The sequence below is a fragment of the Corythoichthys intestinalis genome, unplaced genomic scaffold, assembly GCF_030265065.1.
Source record: "Corythoichthys intestinalis isolate RoL2023-P3 unplaced genomic scaffold, ASM3026506v1 HiC_scaffold_28, whole genome shotgun sequence".
NCBI lineage: Eukaryota > Metazoa > Chordata > Actinopteri > Syngnathiformes > Syngnathidae > Corythoichthys > Corythoichthys intestinalis.
In genome coordinates this window covers 523,715-548,695 of record NW_026651597.1, presented here as the reverse complement: position 1 = coordinate 548,695, position 24,981 = coordinate 523,715, and the positions used below count along the sequence as shown (strand labels likewise).

The window sequence follows — 24,981 nt, the reverse complement described above, 5'->3', positions numbered from 1 at the left end:
TATTATGGTTTTTTTTTTAATATTCACCTTTTGCCATTTGAAATGAGTTTCCTCCGCAGGGCTCTCCCTTAGAGATAGGGTCAGAAGCTTGGTCATCCTGGAGGGACTCAGGGTCGAGCCGCTACTCCTCTGTGTTGAGGGGAGCTGAGGTGGCTCAGGGAGGTTCGGAGGCCTCCTGGACGCCTTCCCGCAGAGGTGTTCCGTGCATGCCCCACCGGCGGAAGGCACCGGAAACGACTCAGGACATGCTGGAGAGAGTAGAATACAATGGAATAGAATAGTCCTTTAATGTCATTATACAGTTGTAGAATGAAATTATGGAGCATCTCCCTTTTCAGTGCAGGATAAGTTAAAATCTCAAAAGTGACTTGCAAGTATAAAAGTATAAAATATAAATATAAGATGTGTATGAGATATTCCTATGTTCAAGCAGTGCAAATAATGGAAGTACGTAGCAGCGGTTTGACAGTGAAGGCATGGAATATTGCACGTAGTAAGTATTGCACATTGAATATTGGACATTGGGTGATGTGGTGTTACATATGGCAGTTCAGGGTGTAAATGGCTTTAGCAAATGAACTGTTCCTCAGTATGTCTGTTCTAGCTTTTAAACACCTATAGTGTCTTCCAGAGGGAAGCAGTTTAAACAGCTGAAAACCAGGATGTGAACTGTCCTTGAGGATGTTTAGAGCTCTGCTGAGGCACCAGGAGGAGTAGATTTCCATCAGGTAGGGGGAGAGGACAGCCTATGATCCTCTGCGCTGCCTTGACTGTCCTCTGAAGCCTCTCCCAGTCTGCAGTAGTGCAGCTCCCATACCAGGTGGAAATACAGTATGTTAGCAGGCTCTCAATGGGTGAGTGGTAGAAGGCCAGCAGCAGCTTTCTGTCCAGCTTGTTGTTCCTGATGACTCTTAGGAAGTGCAGATGCTGCTGAACCTTCTTTATGATGACTGCTATGTTTGCAGTCCATGAGTGGTCATCTGAGATCTGGACTCCCAGGAACCTGAAGGTGAGGATCCTCTCCACACACTCGCCGTTGATATACAGGGGCGGCGGATCGGTTCTGTTCCTCCTGAAGTCCATGATGACCTCTTTGGTTTTGGTGGTATTCAGGGCCAAGTTTTTGTCTGAGCACCAGACTGAGAGTTTGTAGACTTCCTCTCTGTAGGCTGCCTCATCTCCTATGGGATCAGTCCAACCACTGTGGTGTCATCAACAAACGAGACGATAGCGTTGCTCCTGTGGATTGGACTGCTGTCGTTGGATTGGACTGCTGTCGTAGGTACAGCGACAGTACAGGAGGGGGCTCAGTACACAGCCCTGTGGTGAGCCGGTGCTCTGTGTGCAGTTGAAAGAATGGTGGGGGCCAAGTCTCACAGTCTGGGGTCTGTTGGACAAAGGCAATCCTTAATCCAGGAGCATGTGAGAGGAGGGCAGAATATCTAGCTTTGTAGTGAGAATGTCCAGGATGATGGGGTTAAACGCAGAACTATAATCCACAATGAGCATCCTGGAAAAGCTCTGCTATACTATGTCTCTCGGCTGGCTTGGGAACGTCTTGGGATCCCGCCTGAGGAGTTGGTTGAAGTGGCTGGGGAGAGGGAAGTCTGGGCTTTCCTGCTAAAGCTGCTGCGACCCGACCTCGCATTAAGTGTCAGATAATGAATGGATGTAAAAGCGAACCAAAACTGACAGCTTTTGTCAACAGGGACTGGAAAGAAAGCATTACTAATGTCCACAACAGTAAGGAAAGTTGAATCTAGTCCAGTTAACAATGTGTGTTGGCCCAGGATGTAAAGTGCCCTTTAAATTATGGCATCATTGACTGATTGTAGGTCCTAGACCATTCTCCAACCCACAGAAGGTGAGGCCTTTTTTACAGGAAAAATAAGATCTTTATTGATCCCATCATGGGGAAATTTTCGGTGTTACAGCAGCAAAGATATAGGTCACACAGAGGATGGCGTGATGTAGCCGTTAATGTAATTAACACTATTACTAAAGGAGCTGTGGAGTGCTGTAAGGGTGCCCCGGAGGGGGTGGGACGGGTTGTGCAGCACTGATGACAGCTTTGCCATCATCCTCCTGTCCCCCACTGAGTCCAGGGAGAAGCCTAGGACAGAGCCAGTCATCCTTATCAGTTTGTCCAGCCTCTTTTTGTCCCGGGCTGAGACGCCGCGTGCCCAGGAGACCACTCCATTGAATATGACTGATGCAACCACCGAGTCATAGAAGCCCTTGAGGAGTGCCCCCTGAACGCTAAAAGACCTCAGCCTCCTAAGTGGGAAGAGTCTGCTTTGACCCTTCCTATCGAGAGCGTTGATGTTGTCACTCCAGACCAATTTATTGTTCAGATGAACACCCAGGTACTTGTAAGTTGAGACTCTCTCAACATCCGTTCCCTGGGTATTCACTGGTACAAGTGGAGAGTGGCGGCGCCTGCCGAAATCCACCAACAGCTCCTTGGATTTCTCCGCGTTGATCTGGAGGCGGTTCTGCTGGCACCAGTCCACAAAACCCTGAATAAGTTCTCTGTACTCCCGATCATCTCCGTCTGAGATGAGGCCAACAATCGCAGAGTCGTCAGAGAACTTCTGCATGTGACAGGTGGGGGTGTTATATCTGTAGTCCGAAGTGTAGAGGGTGAACAGGAAGGGAGCCAAGACAGTTCCCTGCTGTGCCCCAGTGCTGCAGAGAAGCACGTCAGACACACAGTCCCATGCCCTCACGTACTTTGGCCGGTTTGTAAGGTAGTCCTGGATCCATGTGGTGAGGTAGTTGGCCACTCCCGCCCGCTCCAGCTTGTCTCCCAACAGGGTGGGCTGGATGATGTTGAAAGCGCTGGAGAAATCAAAGAACATGATCATCACAGTGCTCCCCGCCTTCTCCAGGTGGGAGAGTGAAGTGTGGAGGAGGTAGATGATGGCATCATCCACACTAATACCAGGCTGGTATGCAAACTGGAGTGGGTCCATTGAGGAGCTCACCAAAGAGCGCAGGTGGACAAGGACCAGTCTCTCCAGGGTCTTCATCAGATGAGATGTCAGCGCCACTGGTCTGAAGTTGTTGAGCTCCTTCGGGTGTGGGGTCTTTGGCACCGGGACCAGGCAGGATGTTTTCCACAGCTGGGGGACTCTGCCCAGCTTCAGGCTCAGGTTGAACATGTGCAGGACAATTCCACACAGCTGGTCTGCACAGGATTTGAGGAGCTTGGGGGGGAGATGCCATCTGGACCCGCTACCTTCCTCGCCTTCATCTTCCTCAGCTGGTCCTTCACCTGAGAAGTGGTAAAGGACAAGGCTGAACAGGAGGGGGTTTTGGCTATCTAATGTGGCTGGGAGCCGAAGACTGTGGGGGAAGGGGGGAGGGGGAGACATTCACAGCGGGAGAGTTGGGGGCTGCAGCAGGAGAGACTGAGTGGGAGCAGGCCTCTGATCGAACCTATTGAAAAACAGCTTCAGCTCATTTGCCCACTGCAGGTCCCCCTCAGACTGGGTCTTAGGTTGTCCGTGGCCTGAGATGTTCTTCAGGCCCATCTAGACTCCCTTGGCGATTTTCTGCTGCACCTCCATCCTCTTCCTGTAGGACCTTTTCCCCTCTCGGATCCTCCTTCTCAGCTGGCGCTGCACAGTCTTCCACTCCTCCTTATTGCCTGACACAAAAGCCCTCCTCCTCTCCTTCAGGAGAGCTTTAATATCCGGTGTGATCCAGGGTTTGTTGTTGGAGAAACACCTGGTGGGTATAGTGTTCTCCATGCAGAAATTTATGTAGTCAGTAACAGTGTCCGTTAGACTATCAATGTCATCCCCGTGGGCATCGCTAAATACTTCCCACGAAGTTGTACTAAAACAGTCCTTTAAGGCCTCCTCGGCCTCTCCAGACCATCTCTGAACCGTGCGCGTCACAGCTGGCTGGCTGCGGACCAGAGGTTTGTACACAGGCTGGAGAGCCACCATGTTGTGATCAGCTTTGCCCAGCGGTGGGAGGGGCAGTGATGTGTATGCCTCCTTAGTGTTGGCATAGAAAAGGTCCAGTGTTTCCCACAGGATTTTAGGAGACTGTGGTGGGAGGGTCTCTGACCCTTGGGGTAGGGTGTGTGTGTACATTTTCAAGCCTGGTGTATCTCTTTAGGGCATTTTGAGACCACCACTGAATGTAATATAAATTGCTGTATGCGGTGTCGCCGGATCGCGCCAAATGCAACAGAATTCAGCAGACAGTAGTCCCGTAGCCTGGTACACCAGACTCAGCGGCAATATGTTCCAATCCGCGGTAAATTCGGTTTTACATGACCAAAAACACATCGAGTCGCTAAAACCAACAGTCTGTCTCGCGCTAGCCATGTTGAATATGTTGAAATGTCTCTCGCTAGTTTCTTGTCGCTTTACCGACGTCGCGTCAGCCCGTCGCTGATTGGTCCGCTCCGCTGTCTATTTGCTGTGGCTGGCTCCGCCCTGGAAATTTTTTTCTGCTGAATGGTGGCCAGACTCATACTCTCATAGCCAGAAATGAAAATGGGTCAGGGGTTAAAAAGGTGAGAAGGGTGTGGAGGAAATATGTTCCAGTACACTGTACACCCCAACAAAATACTGAGCTCTGTCGACCCACACACTGCAGGGCCGTGCAGAGACCGGTGGAGGGGCGGGTGCTCATAGATCAAAAGGGGCACATGAACAAGTATTTAATACACCTTAAAACAACATAACTTCAATTTCAACCAGCTTTAGATAATAATTGGCTGCGACTGTGACATACTTTAATTGGGAGGGGGCAACAGTGAATAGAAATCAAAACTGTCATCAACACTTTCTGGCTGTGACTCAGTCAGTCTGCCTCTTTTCTTCCTTCAACCTCTGCATCAAAACTTCCTTCCTCAACTTGTTCATCTGAGAACAAACCACATCAGATGGTCACTGAGCCACCAACAGCACAGTTTTCTCAAAACTATTATTTCATTGTTATCCATACTTAACAACTCTAGCACCTAATGATTAATAAAGCAATGACATAAAATCTTATAGAAAAATAACATAGTAATTTTGTTTATAATTGTATTTAATACCCGACTATCCTTGCAAACTTGTTCTTACCAGGTCTGCTATTCACCCAGCTGATGAGGTATCCACTGCCTTTAGCAGCTTCATCCAACTTCTTTTTTTATCCCTCAATCTCCTTTCCCTACGAGGCATGTCTATGTAATGAAATATAAATATTAAAAAAATAAAAAAAAACAGACTCCCCGGTGGCTTTTAGTTTTAAAGCTTTCTTAATTTCTTTCTCTCTCAATAACGATGGAGGTAGATTTGTGTTTTTATTATTCAATCATAAAACAAAGTTACTTCTATCAAAAACAAAGTTGCTTCAATCAAAATACAGTATATACTTTTAATCCCAAAAAAGTCACTTCAATAAAAAAAATCGTTTTTGATTGCAAAAATCAATTTGAGACAAAAAAAGCATTTGAAAACTATTTCTCTTGATTGAAACAAATTTTTCCATTGAAGTAATGTTGTTTTGCGTTTGGGCCACATTTTGGCTAGGACATTTGTGTCTTTATTATTCAATCAAATAAGTTGCTTCAAACAAAAAAATATATATAAAAAGAAAAACTTTGCACATGTGTCAATCACCGTTTAACAAAGCCTAGAGGGTTTGAGTAGACTCACTATGAAGCATTTAATAAAGCCAAGCATTTTCTTACTACTTTATTCTTGTTTACAAATAATTCGGTGGGGCAGTAACATGTTTAAAACTTATCATAATTCTTACATTTTGAAGTGCTTGAAAACCATTTATAAATGATACTTTGGTGAAAAAAGTGAAAAAACGTCATATATATGTATCTTTTTTTCAATGTAAAATCTGAATAAATACATTGAACATGCACAAAAAATTGGGGGGGGCGCTACTTCGCGGATTTCACTTATTGCGGCGGGTTCTGGTCCCCATTAACGGCGAAAAACGAGGGATCCCTGTATTTCTGAAAAGCTTTAAGAAGCAAGAGTCATTCCCACCACTCGTCGGGCCGGTGTTGTGCCGACACCGGCCATCAGCTCAAGTCCCAGCCGAAAATAACGCGTCTCAGGTGGACGACGGGAGCGATACGAGGCGCCCCCCTCCATCCGAGAGCATGCTGCTTAATTTGACTGAACAGTATGTTTCTTCGTTTATATTACCGCTAAATACACAAGCTTGACGCCAATTTAACGGGAGCTATTTTTTTCATGGGAGATTTGGCTAGCTCTGGCAGTGTTCAACGCAAGCTGCAACGAATGGCAGTAACTTTTTTAAATCGCAAAATGTGAAAACGATTGAAACCATTACTCACCTAATTCAATCTGCTGGCAAATGCAGGCAAGTGTGTATGCTGCGCTGTGGTCTGCCCCGGTGTGGATAAGGCCTGCTTTTTGTTTTCGCAGCTTTGCAATGCAACCAAAGGCTCTCCGAGCGCTCCCATGTACACGTAAGGAGTGCGCGCGTTTGGAATAATGGAACGCAGCTTGGGCCGATGATTGGTTCTCGTCAGCGAAGCATCTAGAAGGATTTGCTGACTGTCCAAGTGTCACTTTTTTAAAGAACCGATTTCTTAAGTGCTCAGTTTACGTACTAAGTTAATCACATGATGATAATAATTAAATAAAACCTCCCGACCCCCCCCCCCCCCCCCCCAAAAAAAGAATTTCACCTCGGATCTACGCAATTCACGTAGGTCGCCCTTTTATACTTCAAAACAGCGAATTTCGCCAAAAGGTGAGAGATTTTCATGCCTGCATAGCACAGCTATGAGTCTGGTGTACCAGGCTAGTAATCCCGTCTATGAGCGCGACCTGTTGGCGCCTGTGTCTGTGTGTGTGCACGCACGCACGCACGCGGGCGCTCTCGCTCGCGCTGGTAGTAGAGTGGAGTGGGCTGCACCTGTGTAACCGGCTGACTGACGCATCTGATTATTATCTTTTTTTAATTTTTTCGGCGGGGGGGGGCAAACATTGGTTCATTGGTGGGAAACACTGAGGTCCAGTGTTTTGTTGTCTCTGGTGTGGCAGGTGACATGCTGTGTGAATGAAGGCAGAGAGGAGGAAGGAGAGGCATTTTTGAAGTCACCAGAAATGAGGAGCAGGGCGTTTGGGTGCTGTGTTTGTAGCCTGCTCACAGCTGCAGTCAGGACATCACAGGCTATATCACTATTGGCAGCGGGTGGGACGTACATGGTTACCGCGATCACGTGACTGAACTCTCGCGGGATGTAGAATGGTGTCATGCCAACAGCTAGCAGCTCAATGTCCTTACTGCAGAGCTGCTCCTTGATAGTGATGTGCCCAGGGCCATCTATCGTTCACAAACACAGCCAGTCCACCTCCTTTCCTCTTACCACTCTCCAGCGTCCTGTCCGCACGTAGGACTTTGAAGCCGTCCAATTCTACGACCGTGTCCGGCGTTAGCGCTGTTAGCCACGATTCCATAAACAGCAGTAAGCTCGCCTCCCGGAAGTCCTTTTCGTGCCGGGTTAGCGCCGTTAGCTCATCCATCTTATTGGGGAGAGATCTAACATTCCCCATGATAACAGACGGGAGGACGAGGTGGTAACGTCTCTTCCTTGCCTGTCGTTTAACCCCCACACGAGATCCCTGCCTCTTCCTTTTCAGTTCATGAGGAATGTCGGGTCTCGCTCTGGGAGCCAGCGTGGGGTTAGCACGGAGTGCTAACAGTTGGTCCCTGCTGTAAACAATGTAGCCGTGGCTCCGAGCTGTGTGTCCAGACACGATCGCTCAAAAAATAACCACCACAGCAGCAAGAATACCGTAAGAGCAAGTTGGGTGTCCATTGCTGCGTAAGTTTAAAAAGGAAAATAAATAATAAGTAAGGGTGTAACGGTACATGTATTTGTATTGAACCGTTTCGGTTCTGGGTGCTCGGTTCGGAACGGAGGCGTACCGAACGAGTTTCGGACGTAATGTAAAGTGCTGTCAAATTTAGCGCGTTAATGGGCGGTAATTAATTTTTTGAATTAATCACGTTAAAATATTTGACGCATTTTATTCACAAAAGTCGAACTCGCAATGAACAAAATATACCAAATGCGGAAGGAGCTGGCTTCAGCGTAAGCCCAGGCGAAAACCACAAACAAAATGAAACTACACTTAAACCCCACACGCTAAGTAAACCCTGATCGTAAAAAGGAAATATAAAAAAGACAGCCACTACCCTGGCTTCTACACTAAACAAAACGGGTTGAACGAAAACGGCAGTTTACCCCTACTGCTGCGGTGCTCTTATTTACAGTGGTGCACAAAAACGATCCAATAACAAATGAACACAAAATACCTCACTGAAAAAGCGGGAGTGTAACGAAAATAGCGATCAAATGCGCAGGTGAATGAATGGCGAGCAAACAGCTGGCGAGGAGGTACGTGGCACGTATGCTGTCAAATGCGAACTCTCAGTGTTGACTGTAAAATGACGAGCGGTCAGATGACTATTGTTAACGCTGCCTTTATTTGGTTAACAAGACTCAGGCACAATACAACACACACGCGGGGATGTGAGCTCAAACAACGGCCTAATAGTGCTACCTTGTATCGGCTTAGCTGCCGTAAAGCGAGTGTCGTTATTGCCGCAAATGTAAACAAAGGGCTGCACAATGGATACATGACAGACAGCGGCTAGTTTCTGAAGTTGGCACCCTTTCTCGGGTGGCCCATCAGCGGCTGCGACGTCGTCTGCCCGTCCGGTGTTAATCAGAGTACGTCACGTTGGGAGGGGAGGCAGCCAGCTGGCGGACGCGACAATCAGCTGACTGACAGTCTCAAAAAAGATAACAATTAAACGGCCAGGCTGTCGCACCACTCAGAAGTGCAGTGAGCAGCGTGGGTAACGGTTAAATGTAACATGGAAGAAAAGAAAAGCGGTTGGCCCACTGGGTGGGGAATTAAAATTAAAGATGTGATTAACTCAATTAAAAATTTTAATCGTTTGACAGCCCTTACCTAACCCTTACTTTTCGAGGCTGTGGTCATAAAGTTAATATGAGACATTTGAAACTGTTCAGTGTTGCAACTGTTCAATTTTGCACATCAGATATTTTTTTAAAGAAAAAGTCTTAGCCAATGTTATTTATTTTTATTTTGTTTATCAAAATATCTACATTGCAGAATATTGTATTTTCTATTTTTGAGCAGAATTCTAGCTTTGTATAGGCTAATGTTCCTATTGTTGAAAGCACAAAAGTGTTTTCTTACTGTCCCGAAAATGTAATGAACCGTGACCTCAAAACCGAGGTACGTACCGAACCGAGATTTTTGTGTACCGTTACACCCCTAATAATAAGGTAAAAACACACGAAAAGGCTCGACAATGAACCAGAGCTGCTGTAACAGGCTGCCACTCGCGCGGCGCCACGCACGTTGATGTGTTACAAGAAGAATCAGAACATTCAACTATAATCCCTGCATAAATTAATGACTTGATTACAGGCTTTATTTTATCCCGTTTTATTTTATATGTTCTTATATATACTGTCTGACTTGGACAGGCTGAGCTCCCTTGATGAGTCCTACATCAGACCACAAGCATTCCGGAAGGTCATTTAGAAAAAGTCTGTTCCTCCTCTGTTAAGAGAAATGAGGAAGCATTGTGTCACTGTGGCTGTAGATGACGCATTAACCTGCACATTCTAAAACAATGCAGTTCTGGTCATGTCTGCATTTTCACTATCCTCGGTACATAAGATTTTGTTGCTGTGTTTCCAGTCCATTTGGCCCTTTCTCACGAACCCACCCAGATCCTTCCAACGTAAATCGGAACGTTTGAACAGCGACACATTTGGAAATGTGCAGTTTATGCTAAGGTGTTGTAAAGCTGGTGGGAGTCTTAACTCCCACAGCAGCTGTCCTGTGGTTGTCTGCAATGTTAATGCTAATTTTCCATGCGTCCGAGCAGACACACAAGCTCCCCGAGCCAACTGCAGACCACCGTGAGCAACATTAGATGTTTACGCTACATAACAGTGCCCTCCACAATTATTGGATTTATAATAATTATGTGTTTTTTAGCTTCTAATAATTTTTTTTTCTAAATAATATTGGACCTTAATAGAAAAAAAGAAGAAAAATCCAACCTTCAATACAAGTGCATGTATTCAGTGGGGAAAAAATGCCACATAAAAAAATAATTATTTGACATCAAATAATTTGTGTCACAATTATTAGCACCCCTGGTGTTAATACTTGGTACAACCCCCTTTTGCCAACAAAACAGCATCTAATCTTCTCCTATAATATTTCACAAGATGGGAAAAGACAGAAAGAGGGATCTTCAGCCATTCCTCTTTGCAGAATCTCTGTAAATCATCCAGAGACCTGGGTCCTCCTGGGTCAGTGATGCTGTGGGGCTGTTTCACTTCCAAAGGCCCTGGGAACCTTGTTAGGGTGCATGGCATCCTGAATGCTTTGAAATACTAGGACATTTTAAATCAAAATCTGTTGCCCTCTGCCCGAAAGCTGAAGATGGGTTGTCACTGGGTCTTTCAGCAAGACAATGACCCTAAACATATGGCCAAATCTACACAGAAATAGTTCACCAGACACAAAATCAAGCTCCTCCCATGGCCATCTCAGTCCCCAGACCTCAACCCCATTGAAAACCTGTGGGGTGAGCTGAAGAGGAGAGTACAGAGGAGAGGACCCAGGTCTCTGGATGATTTAGAGAGATCCTGCAAAGAGGAATGGCTGAAGATCCCTCTTTCTGTCTTTTCCCATCTTGTGAAACCTTATAGGAGAAGATTAGTTGCTGTTTTGTTGGCAAAAGGGGGTTGTACAAAGTATTAACACCAGAGGTGGTAATAATTGTGACACACATTATTTGATGTCAAATAATTATTTTTTTATGTGGGATTTTTTTCCCCACTGAATAAATGCACTTGTATTGAAGGTTGGATTTTTCTCTTTTTTTTTCCATTAAGGTCCCATATTATTTCGAAGAAAAAAAAATACAATCTAAAAAACACATAATTATTATAAATCCAATAATTATGGAGGGCACTCTACCAGTATCACGCCTGATTAAAACTTCATAGCAAGTTACATGGCTTATTAAAAGAAATTAATTACAGTAGCAATTTTCATTAGTTTACTTTTAATATCATGGATTTGGCCCACTCAAAATTAAAAAGACAAAAATCTCGTTGTTCATTAGATGTGTACTATGTTATATGTGAGTCCTGCATTAGTCTTAGGAAGAGTCCTGCTTTGGCCTGGGTAAGGTCCAGTTGTGGCACGGGTGACTTAATTAATAAAACATAATGAACAACCACAATGAGAGAAAATCAAGCTTCCATATTAAAAATGTTCAGACAATAAGGACACTCAAGGATCCTATTCTCTTGTGTCTAAGCAGCTATACAGGACAGGTAAAAAAAATATAATAATAATAATTCCCTCCATCAGCTGAGGAATTCCCAAGCAAACAGAAGGTTCCCTTTGAGCAAGAAATAAAAGCTTTTACTAGATGGGCAGTACATTTACCTTTAAATAAGGCATAGATGTGGTACTTAGACAGGTGAAAAGGCAATGATGTGAAATTGTACATTCCATGTGCAGATATTCTAGATACCTTGCAGGTGTATAGTATTAGACCACATAGTATTAAGTTAATGTGGTAAACAAGTTATAGTGACTTTCAACATAATATGTCCCATTTAAAGTGAATGGAACATTGAAAAATGGTCTGTATATGCTTCTTGAAAGGTTCAGGTAGATGAGGTGCATCGACTAAATAGAAGTGTTTGACTGCAGCTTCTCTGCCTGAGATGTGAGTGACAGTGACAACGTGCGGTCATGTTATGGCCAATGAATAATGCAAATATGACCAAATATTATTTTATTCGACTGAAGGGAGTGTGCTGATTCGAGCTAACCCGATTGTGGCGCGATGTCCAGTTGGCCAATGGCGATGCAGAGTGGCTTTTTTGTGGAGGTGGGGAGTTTTGTTGTTATGGCTGTATATAACTGTCACGAGAGAAACCGAGCAGCTGGGCCAAAATTGAGACACTTATGACTGTCGCGGAAAAGTCCACTCAGCTGTGAGAGGAACTGTCACATGAGGAAGTGCTGCATTCCATTAGGCCCACATTCCTTTTATACTTGATCACTTTACAGTTTTGGTATGGATGGACTAGTCATATTCTGTTATGTGAAGAAATAGCACGGGGGAATGATTCAGGTAAATGCGTCATTTAATTTTTTTTTTTTTTTTTCAATTTTTGTATAGCTTCACTCCAAATTAGTTTAGAGGAATAGGCAACTGCTTTCATATTGCGGAGGGAAAAAGGTGCACAATAATTATATTAGATTGACTTTCATTTTGACCTCAATGGTTCTTTGACAAAATTACATTTGTTTAGTTTGTTAAAAAAAATCCCAAGGGGTATTATGGTTTGGGGATCTTTGTTGGGAGTGTTGGGAAAAGTTGGAGGACCCAAATACAGCGAAGCAGGTATGCAAGCCTGGAATGTACTCTCTTTTATTCATATTTTTTAAAGACACAACAAGCACGTGAAAAAAAAAAGTGTAATTATTGTACCATATGGCCATTACTCTTCAACCCTTTCATCCACAAATTATGCTATTGTTTAAAACCGTACAAGCATGCACAGACTTTGAGGGGGCCTTTAGTGGCCGAAAAATATCATTGTATATAACTGACTTTCCTATACAGTGGTACCTCGACATATGATCGCTTCAGCACACGATCTTTTCGACATCCGACGTAAAATTTGACTTGCCATTTGTTTCTAAATTCGACGACATGCTAGAAATACGACGACATGACAACACAGTAGACGGACGTAGGCTGATTTTCTTGTGAGAGAAATTAACACAGGTTCCAAGAAGGTTAGTGCAGGTGGTGAAAAAGGTGACGCTTACCATTGAAATGAAAATGGAAATGATAAAAAAAAAAAAATGAGCGTAGGCACCGCGTCCGTGAACTGGCTCAACAATATGGCCGTAGAATGTCTACGATCTCGACGGTCCTCCTCTGACCTCTGTTCGCCAATCATCATAAGTTAAGGTGACACTTATTATTGTGGTAACATCGCCAAAGAAATCGCCAGCTTCGTAAGGTTTCTAATCATTTATTTCAGAACTTGTGCAACACAACACGCCTACTGCCTCCCCAGTTGACGGCAACCACAAAACATTAAAAGAGAAAGTAAAATCCCAACCGCACCTTTCTCTCAAAAGTTCATCTCAATACTTTGTTATGTACCCTTTGTTGGCAATAATGGAGGCCAAACGTTTTCTGTAACTCTTCACAAGCTTTTCACACACTGTTGCTGGTATTTTGGCCCATTCCTCCATGCAGATCTCCTCAAGAGCAGTAATGTTTTGGGGCTGTCGTTGGGCAACACGGACTTTCAACTCCCTCCACAGATTTTCTATGGGGTTGAAATCTGAAGACTGGCTAGGCCACTCCAGCACCTTGAAATGCTTCTTACGAAGCCACTCCTTTGTTGCCCTCGCTGTGTGTTTGGGATTGTCATGCTGAAAGACCCAGCCACGTCTCATCTTCAATGCCCTTGCTGATGGAAAGAGATTTTCACTCAAAATCTCTCAATACATGGCCCCATTCATTCTTTCCTTTACACAGATCAGTCGTCCTGGTCCCTTCGCAGAAAAACAGCCCCAAAGCATGATGTTTCCACCCCCATTCTTCACAGTGGGTATGGTGCAATTCAGTATTCTTTTTCCTCCAAACACGAGAACCTATGTTTCTACCAAAAAGTTCTATTTTGGTTTCATCTGACCATAACACATTCTCCCAATCCTCTTCTGGATCATCCAAATGCTCTCTAGAGAACCGCAGACGGCCCTGGACGTGTACTTTCTTCAGCAGGGGAACACGTCTGGCAGTGCGGGATTTGAGTCCCTGGCAGCGCATTGTGTTGCTGATAGTAGCCTTTGTTACTGTGGTCCCAGCTCTCTATAGGTCATTCACTAGGTCCCTCCTCGTGGTTCTGGGGTTATTATTTTGATGCCATGGGGTGAGGAGGGAGTTGAAAGTACGTGTTGCCCAACGACAGCCCCAAAACATCACTGCTCGAGAGGAGATCTGTATGGAGGAATGGGCCAAAATACCATCAAAAGTGTGTGAAAAGCTTGTGAAGAGTTACAGAAAACTTTTGGCCTCCGTTATTGCCACCAAAGGGTACATAACAAAGTATTGAGATGAACTTTTGGTATTGACCAAATACTTATTTTCCACCATGATATGCAAATAAATTCTTTAAAAATCAAACAATGTAATTTTCTGGGGTTTTTTTCACATTCTGTCTCTCATGGTTGAGGTTTACCCATGTTGACAATTACAGGCCTCTCTAATATTTTCAAGTGGGAGAACTTTTACACAATTAGTGGTTGACTAAATACTTATTTGCCCCACTGTATATTAGTGATGCACGATAATACATTTTTCAACAGATACCGATAACCGATAATTTCCTCCTCGTTCCAACCGATAACCAATAATGTCAAGCCGATAATTCTATTAAAAATGTTTTTTTAAGTATAACTAAGAGAAAATATTACTGTGCAAAAATATAATTTACTGCTCCTTTTTTTCAACATCAAATGTGAACAAGTAGTAAATTCCACCATCTAAATAATGACAGATTGTCTGACATTGTGTAATGGTAAACGTTTGGCAACAATTACTTACCTAAATTGCACAAAAATGCCTTTAAAAGTAAGCCATTCCTAACATATATAACTTTCCTTCACTGTAAAAACACACCTCCCTAAAACTAGTCAGTTTTAAGTGTAAATCTATTGTAAATAAGTTAAATTATCTTCCAGCGCTTCAAGTGTATTTCACTCAGATTTCTTGAAGAAAAATAGCTAGCTATAAATAAGCTTACCAGCCTTATTTTAAGTAATGATTATACTTAATCTTAAAAAAAAAAAAAAAAAAAAAAAAACGTGTTTGGGCTTAATAAGAACAAATGCCAATATTTACGTACTTCAAGTAAGTGGAATAATCTGGCGCATTCATCTGTTAACTAGTCCTTAACACTCAAAACAAGATGGGGAAAATTATTTGACTAGATATAAGAAGAACGATCCTATTAAGACATCATAAATTTACAGCGTACTGTGTCATGGCAGCGCTTTGTTTACATTTGCGGCATTCACGACACTTGCTTTACGGCAGCTAAGCTGATACACGGCAGGACTATTAGGCCGTAGTTGGAGCTCACGTCCCCATGCGTGTTGTATTGTGCCTGAATTTTGTTAGCTGAAAATAAAGGTAGCGTTACAAAGTCATCTGGCCGGTCGTTTTTTTACATATTGAATGCATTACTGACTTCTTGTGAGTGTGGTTTTGTGCATGTTTAAATTATCATCAAACCACTGTGCCATCTTGGTAAGCGTGCTTACCTGACATCACTTGTCCAAATGTCCGCGGTGAAACTGTGATCGGCATGTTTTTCACAAAGAATGGTGGTTATATAAACTGCAATATTTTTTTATCCGGGGCTTTGGCTCTTGGGTTATTTCGGTAGAAAAACGTATCTCGTCCGGAATCTCCTCCCGCCTGTGCCCTTCAGTCCGTCCGGCCGTCAAATTAGCACCTGCGCCAGGCCTCTGTCTGGCCGTGCTGCTCGATGAATTAAACCGGAGTGGCAGCGGCAGCTACATTCGTACTGGATATCCGCCCGCCCCAGCCAGCTCGCCGCGGCATATTCAGGGCCCGGTTCTGCTCCCCGCAGCGTCTCTCCGTCGACACAGGACCCGTAGTTTAACTTCGTTTATGTGTGTTTACATTAGCAATAACATTCACGCTAGCAGCAGCCTTGTGTTCGTTCCAAAATCTTTGTGATGCAGGTTTGAATGGCTGATCGGGTTTATGTTGAATGAGGCGGCTTTTTTCCGCCTCGTGGAACCTATGCATTGCATGTTTTGCAGATGGCGAGAGCGTCGTTTTTTTTCACAAACGGAAAATGAGCCATGATTTCCACTCCAACTGCCTCTGTTGTGCAACTCCGCCTCCTCAACCCCTCCTCCCTCAGGCGCTTCAGAGGGGGGAGGGGTTGAGGAGGCGGTGCTGAGTTGGTTGCGCACATTTGGAGGCTAAATCAAGTGTATAATTATAGGATTGCATTATCAGTTGAATTTTTTAATATCTGGATTATCTGTGTGACGTCATAATTGCCATTATCGGCCGATAATTATCGGTAACCGATATTATCGTGTATCTTTACTATATATATATATATATATATATATATATATATATATATATATATATATATATATATATATTAGGGCTGTCAAATTTATCGCGTTAACGGGCGGTAATTAATTTTTTTAAATTAATCACGTTAAAATGTTTGAGGCAATTAACGCATGCACTGAATGATCCGCTAACACGTTGCCTCAAACAGATTACAATGACGCCGTTTATGTGCATTAAGAGTGAAGAGAATGCCACCGGCCGCTTGGGGGCAGCGCCGTTCCTTACTAATGTTATTTCTTCTAATAGTGGGAGAATTAGTAGTTGTGAGACATTTATGCTGTTGCATTGTGCTATTTGTGCCCCACACATATTTCTGTAAGTTTTCTTTCTTTTAGTGGGAATGATGTGTCTCTTGTTGTATTTTGGGTAAGATATGTACAGAGCAGGGGTCGCGTTAACCAGCTATTTTCCGTCGTTGACCGATTTTTTAAAACGGTGACGGAAAAAACTGAAGTCCATCTGTCATTTTGACAGGTTGCAATTCACACCCCAGACCACAGGGTGGCGAGTGAGAATATTAATTAGCTATTGTCTCTCTTGATGCATGACGTCGTTGGCCTTACTCTGAAAAATGTCAAGGCAACTGAGTGTCCAATGTTTCTTCAAAAAGCCCCAAAACGACTTGTTGATAAAAGAGGTGAAAAAACAGGGACTGCACAAGCGGGCACGCAATTCAAGTCCATGCGCACCAGGAGGAAGGTGTAAGACTCCGTTCAGGCCACAGCAGCTGAACTGTTAATTTCATTGTTCCATATGTAGCCTACCTACTGGGGCCAGAGTCAGCTGTTTTTGTCACTGCGGAGAAAAAGTTACATATTCATCTGCTTGATGTGTGATGGCACCGTGTGGATTCTCTCCTAATATTTTGTCCAAACAAGCTTAATTTAAAATGAATGAAAACTAAATACTATTGAATATGTTGAAGCGGTATGCAATGTTAAGAGTCTTGTTAGCTCGAATTGCTGTGTCCAGCCGCTGTAGCTCTGCTGCTCTCTGTGAACTCTCTATTCAAGCCGGAACGCGCGCGGCTCTTAACTCATTCACTCCCAGCCATTTTCACCAGAGCAAGGCCCTTCGCTCCCGGCCGTTTTTTCCGGATTTTGACTGATTTTGCAAGGCCCACAGAAAATTCTGTTCCATTGCTACAGTGCTGCTCGAGAGTTTGTGAACCCCACAGCGATGGTCAGATTTTTTGTAAAAAAAACTAAAATAACCTTATTAAATGTTAAGTTATACCCAAATCCACAATACTGACATTCCAAATAATGGACTGAAACAAAAGAAATAGTTATATTGTCATTCTTTATTTAACAAAAGTGGTTGATTTAAGAAAAACTCAGATATCATGTGTGCAAAAGTATGTGAACCCCTTCAGTTAATAGGATATTGCGCCTCCTTTTGCAGAGATTACCTCAACCAAACGGTTTCTGTAGTGACTAATCAGCCTCTCACATCTACTTTGGGGGATTTTTGCCCATTCTTCCTTGCAGAACGCAGTCAGTTGAGAGAGGTTTGATGGGCGTCTGGCATGAACTGCTCGCTTCAGGTCCCGCCACAGCATTTCAATGGGATTTAGGTCAGGACTTTGACTGGGCCAGTCCAGAACACGAATCTTCTTCTTTTTCAGCCATTCCTTGGTTGTATTGCTGGAATGCTTTGGATCATTATCATGTTGCATGATCCACCTTCTGCCAAGCTTTAACTTCAAAACAGATGGCGTCAGGTTATGTTCTAGGATTTGACAATATTCCTCAGAATTCATGATTCCCTGGACTATGTGGAGTTGTCCAGGTCCTGAGGATGAAAAGCAAGCCCAGATCTTGATATTCCCACCTCCATGCTTCACTGTTGGGAGAAGGTTCTTTTGGTGGTATGCAGTGTTGACTTTTCGCCAGACATGGCGGTTTTGGTTGTGACCAAACAGTTCAATTTTGCACCTACATCAGTTGATGAAAACTCTTTTTAATTTAGTCTCGACAACACAACTGTTAAAAAAACAAAAAAAACCTACTGAATTGATTGATTAGGAAATCAGGTTGAAATAATAGAAAATTCCAAAATGTTGAGGGGGTTCACAAACTTTTGAGCAGCACTGTATATAAACATGGTACCCACCAAAAGAAAGATTAGACTCTCTCCTTTCAGTAGAAAAAAAAATTAAGTTCATATCTTTTTCTATTCTTTAGAAATCAGCATTAGTAGCTTAGTTTGAGCAATTTTCCAATTTCTGAGCTTTTTGTAAACGCATACATTTCAAACATAAGTTTGACTTTAACACGGCTATTTTTGGCTTCAGTGACATCCCAAACATCTGAATAATGTTTTCCTTTTACAAAATAACATGAACAACCAGCCAAATGGAGCTTTTGATAGCAAAGAAGCAATTTATTCACACATGACTACTGAGAGATGACGGTTTGTCGCCGAGATGACGCCGTTGTCGCCACGTCAGCCGTGTAAACTTTTCCCTCATCGTTGTCTGTCTCACAAAGATGGATTATTTTTGCGTTTCTGCGGGGTCTGCTTGGCAAGCCGCTTTACTGAGGGTCTTACTCGTTTTGCGTAGTCGTCCAACGCCTGGCCTTTCAGGCGTCCTCTCGTTGTTTTGTTCGGTCGGAGCGCCGCCTGGCATCGTGCCGCCAGCGCTCCGACCTTCCTGCCCGGCCGTTCACTGCTGTTGAATCGGGTTGCCTGGTCTTGCAAAGTGCGCTACTGCCCTCCAGTGGCCAGTTTTATTGCTTTAAAATGGGCTTGGAGTTTTGTTCTTTGTTTCTCAGATACAGTGGAAGGTATATATGCTTCTTATTTAAAAAAAAAAAAAACGCAAAAGACGTATAAATACGTTTTTGGGACAGTGAAGCATTTAAAAATAGAACGTATTTATACGTTTCAGGGAGCAAATGAGTTAAATGTCTCTGTCACGTGACTGTGTCGTAGCCGGTAACGCGCTCGGCCAAATGCCAAACAAAGGGTCACCACAATCATCATTTTAAAAATTTAAGTGACGGGTAAAAATAGATTATGACCGGATTTTTATGACCCTGTCAGTCAAAATGACAGACAACGAAAAAGTCTAGCGCAACCTCTGGTACAGAGATATACTGTATATGTTATAAAGGCGATTGGACACAGGCGTTCATTGGACCGCACCGTTTATTGGCATAAGCTTCGGCAACTCCTTCACAACAAACCTAAGTATCATTTAGTGAAAGCACAAAAAAAAAATAATATTCCTGTCTCTCAAAAAAAAATAATGTTCACAAAAAGAAAAGCACTTCAGTCTGTAGTAATGAGGCCCTATTCTCACACAGTTAAACAACAATGCAAAGTGAACTGGCATTCCCGATCAAAATAGCTATGCAAAATACACGTAAAACTTGCTCAGACTTTGGTCACTCTATTCTTATTATTGTTATTTTTATTCTTATTATTATTATTATATTAACTCTACATTTGATTGAAATTTTTACAAATTTTATTAAAACGAAAACATGAAGAATTTTAAGATAAAATTACTCTAACTTGTAACTACAACATTTATCTTTTAAGAACTACAAGTCTTTCTATCCGTGGATCCCTCTTAACAGAGAGAATGTTAATAATGCCATTTGTGGATTTATTGTTATAATAAACAAATACAGTGTTACAATGTTTTATGTATATATCCGTATTGTGTCTTACCTTTCCATTCCAACAATAATTTCAAGAAAAATATGGCATATTTTAGAGATGGTTTGAATTGCGATTAATTACGATTAATTCTTTTTTAAGCTGTGATTAACTCGATTAATCGTTTGACAGCCCTAGTATATATATATATATATATATATATATATATATATATATATATATATATATATATATATATATATATATATATATATATACAGTGGGGAGAACAAGTATTTGATACACTGTCAATGGGTTTTCCCATTGGCAGTGTATCAAATACTTGTTCTCCCCACTGTATATATACATATACTGCTCACAAAAATTAAAGGAACACTTTGTATATCACTTTAGATCAAAATAAATCAAAATGGACGTAAGTACATTTATATCACTTTATTCCTGAAACCTCATCAAGCATTCAAGTAAAAATGTTTTTATTTTATGTTTGAACAACATATGGCTTTCAGTATAGCATCTTCTCTTTTTTAGGGCAAACCTGCTTTACTCCAAACCTGTTGTAATGCAAGATGCGAAATACTCCATGCCTCCGTTTTTGCAGTCAAAGCCAAAGTGAGCCCAAATTTCAGTCAAAGGACTAATCCAAGCAACCACTAGAGGGCGATATACACAAATCTCTAGTCTAATGTTGTTACTTCAGCAGACTGCAAGGCAATGTTGCTGTGTGCTGCCAACTACGATACGGGAGTAGAAATGCAGTCACTGAATTGCTTATTTCCACTAAGAACAAACGTGTAAGGATCGATAGAGACAGATTTTGAGTCGATACAAGAATTGCGTGAAGTAATATCTTGATATATCTCTGAATCCATTTTTTAACACTCCTTATATATATATGGCTGAAAACATTCAGGTGACTTGAAGTTCCGCTCTGAGACCCCCAATTTGGCCAACTTTCAAAACTGTCCGATATGCATGTGTGATATATCATTGGAAAGCTTAAAATCTTTATTTTCTTGGGGAAGAAAAAAATTTAACTGGAGGGCATTTAAAAAAAAAAAAAATTTAAACAGCGAAACCCTATCTGGAGGTGAGAGCATGAAAGAGCAGAATTAAAGACGCCATGACTTCAACGAGATATTATCGCGTACTTACCTTGTTTCGATCCAAAAACTCCATGTAGCATGTATTACCGAGTGTCAAGACACAGCTGTGAATGACCACAGCCGGATTTTTGGGGGGATTTTATGGGTGAAACATGGTATAACAAGAGTCGAGCTGCAGAAATCGCAGACATCAAGGAGTGGTCAAGATGTTGTTTTTCATATATTTACCCTTTTAAACTTTTTTTCCCCAATTTTTCTTTGTTTGGATTGATTTTTTATCATCTAACATATTGGGGAAAATGCGACAGTAACAAAAAAATAAAATTAATCGATAGTTATGAGGTAGATATCCGTGACTTTTTTACAGACGCCATTTTTTTCATTTTGACTTAATTTTTTAAAAGTTTAAAATACGCGAGTGAATCATTTTTAAAGTTTTTTTTTTTTAAACGAAATATTAGACATCACTTAATGATTATAAGCTAAAAATGACATTTTGATTAATAAATATAATTACTTACCTTGTTTATATGGATGGGTTTAAACAAAAGCTGTTGCGCAACGTCTGTAAACGGGGGTAAAAGGGACAAATTAAAAATAGTTCAGGGGCTTAATGAGCTATGAATCTGCTATGGCAGCATAAAGACATATTGTTCTATCAAACACAACAGTTCTTTCGGCTTAAAATACAGCAGTTTATTTCAAAGAGGAGTGCAAGAGCAGAACCTGCTTTTTCAGTCTTGTCTGTGTTTTCCGCCATATACACATATGACTTCACATATCATACACATTTAAAAATCAGTGCTCACTTGTACAAATTACACCGCAACCATACAACTTGACAGGTATGCTCATTGTTTATGTGTGATTAATTATTGTTATTTACATGTTTATTTGTATTTTGATAAAGAATTTAAGTATTTTTGTGCATTACTAAGTGTCAACAAAAATTTCCTTTGCATCTCTGTTCATGCAAATTTCCTGACAAAAAAAAGTAACATGTTTTGTTTTTGCGTGCGTGTGTGTGTGCGTGTGTGTGTGTCATCTGCAGTCATTTGACATCTGTGGTCGAGCGTCATCGCTGCGCAAGGCGCTGGTCCTTCTCTGTCACTCTCAGGTAAGCCTTGGCTGCCTTTCATAAACCCTGATTTGCGAACCCACTTTTGAGGTCAAAATGAAATTATACAAAGGAAATCCTCAGTGATAACTGTTGCAAGTTAATAAATTCAGTAAGCAAATGTAAGGGTGTTCGATTTATCGATTTTGAACCGAAACAGACTTTTCTGGTTAAAACTATGTTAAAAATGTTCAAATCGGTACGTTCGATTTTCAAAACTGCACCATTTTGGTTTATCTGAGCCGCTATAGTTTAATCGGCATTTCCGCTTTCTCCCACGAGAGCGCGCAGTCTAAACAACAAGAACAACAACAAAAATGGCTACTTTTGCCCAGTGAACTTTGAACACAAATTGCATAACGCCATGAGTAAGTGTGTTATCTCATGATGTACTTGTCAGGCAGCAAGGCAGGTGGCGGTGAACTCAGAAAATGTTTTAATAATAACAAAAGCACAAAGTACAACCAAAAGTACTGGGGATCAAAAATGCAAGGTTCAAACAAAACTTACTTTATCGGAGGGACTAATACAAGAGGGCTTGGACAGGACTTCGACATCGACATTGACATAGACAATGACGCAACAAGGAGTGAAAAGAAACTGGGAGCTTATATACACACAGAGACGAGGGGTAACGAGACAACGAGGAACAGATGGGCGACACAGAAGGAGGCAGGTTGGCAATACACTAGGAGCAGGAACAACAGGTGAAATCAATGGGCAATCACAGGAAAACACTAGGAGGGAACCAATACAAAACCTAACAGTACCCCCCACTCAAGGGACGGATCCCGGACGTCCCAAAGAGAAAAAAAAATCCCAAACACGTTAAGAAGATGGATGTCTGGAGGAGGGAGCAACATCAGCCCGTCAGGGCTAGTCAGGCGGGCGTCCAGAACGCCAGACATGGGCAGATCACACAGGTCGATCGGGTGGGCGCTTGGGGTGCCAGACATTGGGCAACCGCACGGATTGATCAGGCAGGCACCCCGGACGAGGTAGGACTCTGTCGTTCGTGCCGCCAAGCCGTGGCAGGAAGTGGGGAGCAACGTCGTCGTCATCATGAGGCGAGTTAGGCACTGAGTCGTCTGCTGGCGGAACAGCGTCTGGGTCAGCTGCAGTGGGTTCGGCGGAGTCTGCTAGCGGGACAGCAGCGGAGTCGCAGGAGTCTGCTGGCGGCAGGGGTGGACTGGTAATCTGTGGCTTCTGGAGGATCACAGAACGGCCGGTGCCATGGACGGCCGGCGGCCGCCATTCATTCTGCATCACTGTTTGTATCCCCCCTATACTCTGATTATCTACAGTTCGCATCCAATCCGACAGGTGGCAGCAATGCACCTGGCTGTTCAACGCCAATCTGATAGAAGAACCAAGAAAGCACAGAGTAGCCTTCATTGGTTCCTTACTTGTGGAAGCAAAATAACGACGAGCGTTAATGCACAATATAGATGGTGGTAGGAAAAAAAGAAAAAAGAAGGGTGGCCCGGAGAAGGTTAGGGAGAAAAAATTAAAGAAACTGGAGAGCGAAGCATTAAAATGTCATAAGTTGACAAATATTTTCGCAAGCAGCAGTCTGGCTGCAACGCAGGGGTCGCGTTAACCGAATATTTTCCGTCGTTGACCGATTTTTTAAAACGGTGACGGAAAAAACTAAAGTCCATCTGTCATTTTGACAGGTTGCAATTCACACCCCAGACCACAGGGTGGCGAGTGAGCATATGAATTAGCTATTGTCTCTCTTGATGCATGACGTCGTTGGCCTTACTCTGAAAAATGTCAAGGCAACTGAGTGTCCGAAGTTTCTTCAAAAAGCCCCAAAACGACGATGGTGTTGATAAAAGAGGTGAAAAAACAGGGACTGCACAAGCGGGCACGCAATTCAAGTCCATGCGCACCAGGAGGAAGGTGTAAGACTCCGTTGAGGCCACAGCAGCTGAACTGTTAATTTCATTGTTCCATATGTAGCCTAACTACTGGGGCCACATTCAGCTGTTTTTGTCACTGCGGAGAAAAAGTTACAATATTCATCTGCTTGATGTGTGATGGCACGGTGTGGATTCTCTGTTAAGCTTGTTCGGACAGAATATTAATTTAAAATGAATGAAAACTAAATACTATTAAATATGTTGAAGCGGTATGCAATGTTAAGAGTCTTGTTAGCTCGAATTGCTGTGTCCAGCTGCTGTAGCTCTGCTGCTCTCTGTGAACTCTCTATTCAAGCCGGAACGTGCGCGGCTCTTAAGTGTCTCTGTCACGTGACTGTGTCGTAGCCGGTAACGTGCTCGGCCAAATGGAAACACAAGTACGGAAGGTGAATTATGCCAAGCAAAGGGTCACCACAATGTCATTATCATCATTTTAAAAATTTAAGTGACGGGTAAAAATAGATTATGACCGGATTTTTATGACCCTGTCAATCAAAATGACAGACAACGAAAAAGTCTAGCGCAACCTCTGCTGCAACGGCCACGTCGGGTAACAATAGCCCAACCCCCGTCGATGGTGAGAGTGGGAGCGGTAGCCGCTCTGACGTGCAGCCGGTGCAGGGAGAGAGAAAAGAAGAGGGAGGGGGTAATAATAAGCTGGTGGAAGTTCCCCATACAAGCGCAGGGCAAGTAAGTAGGGATGAAGAGGGTTACTTGCTCGGTATACTGGCAGTTGTTATCCACCAGGTAGCTACATTTTAAATGAAATAAATGACAATTAAAGGGTTAGTGCCAGCTAGTCCATGTACCCGTTTGATATCGTGTCAAGTTACAGTATGCTAGTCCTACTATCCCTCTCCTAAGAAAAATATTTTAGCTGTAAAACAACGTATGCACACGCAGCAGCAATATT

At 42.7% G+C, this 24,981-nt stretch overlaps 1 protein-coding gene across 7 annotated transcripts in view; it reads left to right on the top strand.

Moving 5' to 3' along the window:
• LOC130911332 (RING finger and transmembrane domain-containing protein 2-like) overlaps positions 1 to 24,981 on the top strand; it is a 96,882-nt gene that overhangs the window by 59,887 nt on the left and 12,014 nt on the right. For 4 of the 7 annotated variants that reach the window (XM_057829216.1, XM_057829215.1, XM_057829213.1 and 1 more), the window contains one exon: positions 22,078 to 22,143. In XM_057829216.1, coding sequence (XP_057685199.1) covers positions 22,078 to 22,143 — 66 coding nt within the window. Of the gene's footprint in view, positions 1 to 59; positions 2,002 to 22,077; positions 22,144 to 24,981 lie in introns of those variants that run through there. The other 3 variants (XR_009062012.1, XR_009062013.1, XM_057829214.1) reach the window with 3 other exon arrangements.